The sequence below is a fragment of the Mastomys coucha genome, unplaced genomic scaffold, assembly GCF_008632895.1.
Source record: "Mastomys coucha isolate ucsf_1 unplaced genomic scaffold, UCSF_Mcou_1 pScaffold12, whole genome shotgun sequence".
Classification (NCBI taxonomy): Eukaryota; Metazoa; Chordata; class Mammalia; order Rodentia; family Muridae; genus Mastomys; species Mastomys coucha.
In genome coordinates this window covers 54,785,018-54,791,108 of record NW_022196894.1, presented here as the reverse complement: position 1 = coordinate 54,791,108, position 6,091 = coordinate 54,785,018, and the positions used below count along the sequence as shown (strand labels likewise).

The 6,091-nt window shown below is 43.6% G+C and overlaps 1 protein-coding gene across 2 annotated transcripts in view; it reads left to right on the top strand.

Annotated features, from left to right (window-relative positions):
- The first annotated feature begins 405 nt into the window (after positions 1-405).
- The window catches only part of Tbc1d23 (TBC1 domain family member 23), a 55,574-nt gene continuing 49,888 nt past the window's right edge, over positions 406-6,091 (top strand). The window contains exon 1 of one of the 2 annotated variants that reach the window (XM_031364140.1): positions 406-621. In XM_031364140.1, coding sequence (XP_031220000.1) covers positions 569-621 — 53 coding nt within the window. In that variant the 5' untranslated portion in view covers positions 406-568. The remainder of the gene's footprint in view (positions 622-6,091) is intronic. The other variant, XM_031364141.1, reaches the window with a different exon arrangement.

The window sequence follows — 6,091 nt, the reverse complement described above, 5'->3', positions numbered from 1 at the left end:
ATGGTCTTTACAAATGATGTGGTCTGTCCTTTCCTTACTTTCCAATCATCCTACCTTCTCTGTGTGAATTCATACTTGCCCTCCTCTCTCCACTAGCTGGGACTCTCAATTCTGGCTCACACCGGACAGCCAGAGACCCAGACTTTAAGAAGATGCTAAGCCAGGATGCTCCACTTTTACAGAGCCTCCTCTGAGCCACTCCGGCCCGCCGCCCCGCGCCCCGCGCCCCGCGCCCCGCCCAGTCCCCGAGAACCCTGCCCACTCCTCAGGATCGGTCCACCAGAGGCCCCGCCCACAAACCTTGTGCCCCTCCCACTCCGCTCCTGGCCCCTTGGCATCCTGGGATTTGTGGTCTTCCATAATCCTCTCCCTCTCGCCCCCTCCGGGCTCCGCCTTTCGCCCTAGAGACGCGGTGACGTAGCATCCTTCCAGTTCCTCGCCTCCTCCCTCTTTCGCTCTGGTGAGTCTCAGGTCTCAGACTTCATAACTCCTTTTACGACACCGAGTCTCTGAGACAGTCTCGGTGCCAGGCCCACTTTTCGGCAAAGTGACGTGGACGTCAACAGCAATGGCGGAAGGAGAAGAGCTTCTGCCACTGTCAACGTCGGGCGGGGACAGCTGGTGAGTGCTAGCCCAGGTTTAATTCCCACTGGCCCCTTCTCTTCCTGTTCTCCATCCTGCCTGTCCCCGAGGTGCTGACTGGCAGGGCGTGGAGCAAAAGGCACCTGTCCTCCTCTGAGTCCCTGCCCCGCCCCCTCTGCTTCAGGGTCCCCTCTGCCCGCGGGCTTCTGAGGCTGGGGCGGAATCCCGGGGACTCAGGGGTCGCCCCGGATCTACGCCTAAGTCAGGTCCTCCCGCTTGGTTCAGCGGAGAGAGTGAGTGGCTTCCACACTGAGTTCGCCGAGTCCCTAGCCAGGGAGTTGGAATGGGTGCACTAAGGAGGAAGTTCTTGGATGGAGATCTCAGACCATTTGAAATTAGATCTTTTGAAGTAAGCACCGCGACCTTTGACAGTGCAGAGGTTGTGAGATACACCCAGCAGGATTCCTCCTACGTAGTTCAGGGATATTTTAAAATACTATTATTAGTTTTGTTTGTCTCCCAACAGTTCCCAACATTTGTTATTTTTTTTTTCCTTCCCACCACTTTCCTCACAACTTAATTTCATGGCTTTGGATGGCGTAAACTTTGTTACCGTTTCCTCCCAGGCATTTGCGTGTCTCTCTGGGGCTGTGGGAAGGTTTGGTTTTTAAAGGAACTCCTGTAGCCCATGGCTGGCCTCGAACTTTCTGTGTGGCTGAGGATGACTGTGAACTTCTGAGGCTTTTGCTTTCTCCTCCCGAGGGCTGGGTTGTAGGTGAGCTCCATCCTGCCTGGTTTGTGTGCTGCTTGATGTGGTAGGACAAGCACTCTACCAACTGTGATACATCCCCAACCCTGCCAATACCTTTTTGGTAGGCTTTTTTTTTTCCCCCACTGAGGGTCATTAATTTTTGTCGGACATTTCTGCTTTTGAAGTTGTGTGTGTGTGTGTGTGTGTGTGTGTGTGTGTGCGTGCGTGCACGTATATGTATCTTACAGTTGATCTAAGTGTATTGACCAGGTGTAATACTCATGGATTTTGCTCTTGCTGTTCACAAGTGTTTGTATATCGCTGTCACTGTTTACCTACACATAATGCAAGCCTTTGATAAAGTTGTACTTTACTAATTGAGGACAATAAAAATAGCAGAAAGGAATACATGATGTAACAACTGAGTAATTGGTTTTGTGGGGACTGACCGGTATACACGTTAACAAGATAAAGTTAATTTTGTTCTTTGAGACTGTAAATAAAAGTGTTGTGGGAGTTCAGAAGAGGCAGAAACCATTTCATTGTGCATTACAAGAACTTCATGGAGGCACTGGCATGTGAGTTAGACTCTGAAGAATTAGCAAGATTTACTTTAACATTGTTCAAAATAGTCATTATAATTTGAGCTACAGAAGTAATTAAAATATTTTTCCTTTGCCTCATTGAAAACTAAAAAACAACAACAAAAACCAGGTAGAACTTTTACTGTGTTTAATATATATATATATATATATATATATATATATATATATACACACACACACACACACACACACATATATATATACATATCCAACACCAATATGTTATTTGAATATATACTCATTATTTAAAAAGTTTTTCATTTATTTACTTATTTGAAGGCAAGGTCTCACTGTGTAGCCCTAGCTGGTCCAGAACTTGCTATACAGCCTTGGCTGACCTCAGTCTCCCAGGCTCTTAGGATTAAAGGTGTATACCACCACTACCAGATTTAGTTTTTAATTTTTACCCATATGAACACATTTATGTACACTTTATACATATTATGAATTTCAGTTGGTCTAGCCATATTTCAAATATCAAATATCATACACAACTAGAGGCTAAATCCTGGCTCATGTTGCTGTGCCGTTAAGAGAATAGAGAAACGGCAGAAATGGAAGCAAAGGCAGGAAAACTAAGCATTTATTTGGGGGATAGTAACTAGAGTTGCTTGACTTGAGAGACAGATAGGTCCGGAAAATCCATACAACTTTTTGGGGAATGGGGTGGTTATAGGGAATGCAACTTAGGGCCTTGTACATGGTTAAGAGGTGCTCTACACTTAGCTGTATTGTCAGCTCAGTAAAAAGATTCCAACCCATTATGGAAACTTTTTAAGAGTCAATGATAAGAACTTTCTAGAAAGTGACCTAGCAGTTATAGTGTGAAGTCCGGAGCTTGGGAAGACTGAATTGTATTATAAACTGCCCTTAGTCAGTTGATTGAGAATTGTAGGGGGACTAATTTTTCTGAGTTAAAACATTGTAAGGAGGTTCTTAGGTTGGGATTCTCATGTGTGTGTGTGGTTATGGGCAAGGTCTCTCTAGTGAATGGTTGCTAGTAGCAACATTTGTCCTCTTAAAGGTCCCCCTAAGGTCTATGTCTTTTGTTGAGAGTTTCTCTGTGTAGTCCTAGTTATCCTGGAAATCTCTCTGTAGACCAGGCAGGCCTTGAGATCCTCCTACCACTGCCTTCCAAGTGTTGGGATTAAAGGAGTGCGCCACCACTGTGGGCCTAGGTCTGTGTCTTAGGGTTACTATTGATGAAACACCCTGATCAAATAAAGTTGGGAAGCAAAAGGTTTAGTTAGCTTACACTTCCATATCATTGTCACCACTGGGGGAAGTCCGGACAGGAACTTACACAGGAACCTGGAGGCAGGAGCTGACGTAGAGGCCATGGAGAGGTGCTGCTTACTGGCTTGCTCCCCATGGGTTGCTCGGGTTGCTCAGTTTGCTTTCTTATAGGACCCAGGACCACCAGCCCAGCGATGACTTTTTCTACAATGGTCTGGGATCTCCTATCAATTGCTAATTAAGAAAATGCCTTACAGGCTTGCCTACACCTGGATCTTACAGAGTCATAAGATCTCACTTCTCAGATGGCTTCAGCATGTGTGACTTCGACAGAAAACTACCTACCCAGCAAAGTCTGTGTGTTTGGTGTGGGTTCCCTCTTTTACTTGTTTAGTTTCCATGAGTGGAGGAGCGCTGAGAAGTTTGTTGAGATTTCGAGTCTCCCTACATCCTCTTCTACCCTTTCTTCTCTCCAGTCTCACTCTTCTCCTCACCAGTTTCCATGGAGCAAGGAAAGCCTTTGGGATTGGGAGCCATAGATTAGTAAACCCACTTTTCTTTGAGTGTTTGGTAAATGAGATTGTTACAGAATCGTTTTTAGTTTAGCTGTCATGTTTTAATTTTGACTTTGGCACTTGTAAAGTTTTCCACAATGTATTTTGCAGGTTACCACCAAACTCATCTTAATGGCTAAGGATCATTCAGTTTACAAATGGAAGTGTATGAGAATAAAACTAGGTTGGGTATGGTGGCTTACTCCTTATCCCAGCGTTATTCACTCAGAAGATTGAGGCAGTGGAGTTGATGCAAATTCAAAGAGCTACATTGTGATTTTTAGGGCAGTCTGGGTTGCTGAGTGAGACCCTGTCAGAAGCACGAAATAGCTAAAGTGAGGAAAAAGGGGTCAAGGGAGAATGGGGGAGAAGGGAGGAGAGAGGGGAGGGGGAATGAGGAGAGGGAAGAAAGCTGAGAGAAAAACCTAGGCTCCTGTCCTCCAGGATTTTATGATCTAGATCAGAAGGCTAATTTAAGAACATCAACTAAATTGGGCCTAATTGGGCATATCCTTAATCCCAGCGCTCAGAAGGCAGAGGCAGGGTTTGACAACACCCTGATCTACATAGTGAGCCCCAGGCCAGCCAGGGATACATGGTGAGACTGTCTCAAAAAAAACCTAAACAACAAAAAGAACATCAACATAGTGTAACACAATGACACATTTGGGTCTTTTCTGTAGCTGATTAATGTTGTTTTAAATAGGCCAGCACTGCCATACCTGTTTGAAACTGCTTCTCACTACTTCTTTTGGTCTTTTTTCTTTGTGGATAGTGAGTAGTAATTTTCAGTTTCTTTCCTAATAAGTGGAATTAGATAGTTGAACTTGTTATATATACCCTTTAAAGAGCTCAGAAAGGGGGCTTAAAGTCTTTTTTTAGGGGTTGGAGAGACGATTTAGTGTGGTTAAGAACAACTGCTGCACTTGAAGAGGCTGGATTCAGTTGGTAGCATCCAAAAATAACACTCTGTAACTCCAGCTCCAAGAGATCCAACACACTCTTCTGGCCTCTGCTGGTTCTAGGCTCCTCATGGTTCACATGTATGCAAGCAAACACTCATCCACGTAATAGCAAAAATAAATAAATCTTTGAATACTTAGACTCTTTGACATCACTTCTAACTACTTACTGGTTTTTTTAGTTATGCTTTAAATCACCAGCTCTTCCTAAAATTTAAACATGTGTTGCAATTATCTTGAAGCTTGTTAAAAATGCAAACTAATTCAGTAGGTGTTCGGTGGGATCTGAGGCTCTTTATTTCTGAGCAGTTCCTGATATCAGTTCTGTCTCTTCATGCACTACACTTAATATGCTATAGTTTATATGATCACAAAGCTATTTATTTATTTAACATTTTGTTGTGTGTATATGTGTGTTCATGTGTTTATGTGCAGTGGGGATGTGGAGGTCTGTCGACCTCCATGAGTGTTCCAGTTATTGAACACAGGAAATGAGGCTTGGCAGAAAACCCGTTAAGTGCTGAACTGTCTCACTTATTGCTTTATAGATAGTGAACGTCTCAAGGGGGAATGACTGATAGCAGGCAGCTCAGTAAATATTTGTTGGGTGAATGTATATATGCACAAATGCCAACATTTGTGTAACCATGAACGATGCATACCAAGCTACCATTTCATATACAGTACCTAACAGTAGTGTTCCCAGCAGCTTATTACTGGCTGGTATAATGCTTAATTCCCTTTGGGAAGACAATCAGGAACTAAACTCCCACCTCTTTAGAACTTTAGCCATGTGAGCTCAAAAAGTACAGTAAAAAAAAAAAAAAAACTAGTCTAGAATTTAGATTGATAAAGTTAAGGGGTTTTTGGTTTTTTGTTTGGTTTGGTTTGGTTTCGTGTTTCATGACAAAGGTGGTCTTTCTTGGGGCAGGGGTAGCCCTGGCTGTCCTGGAACTCCGAGATCTGCCTGCCCATGCTAGGATTAAAGATGTGCTGCACCACCACCACAAAGACAAAGTTAAATTCTTAAAATTCAAAAGTTGGTAATGCTCTCCTTGACATATGAAAGAAAGAAGCCTTGGGTTTGTACATGTGATTTTATGTTCTGAGTAATTCTTTCTTAAATAATCCTTAATGATCCAAAGCCATAGTCTGCCACGCATACTTTGTGTGATGGCGGTATCTGAGGCGTAAACTTCAAGGAAAGTCAGTCTCCTGCCTCCGCATTGTCGCCTGACACCCCAAACTCAGAGGTGGCCCAGATATGTCCTCGTACTAGTGTGCTAGGAACTCACTAAGATATCATTTTCTTAAAGCTAGCAAGAGAAAATTAGGACATTGCTTTCTGACCTTCACCAATGTTTCCAACTATCTTAGTTTAATGTTTTAAGTACTAGAGAG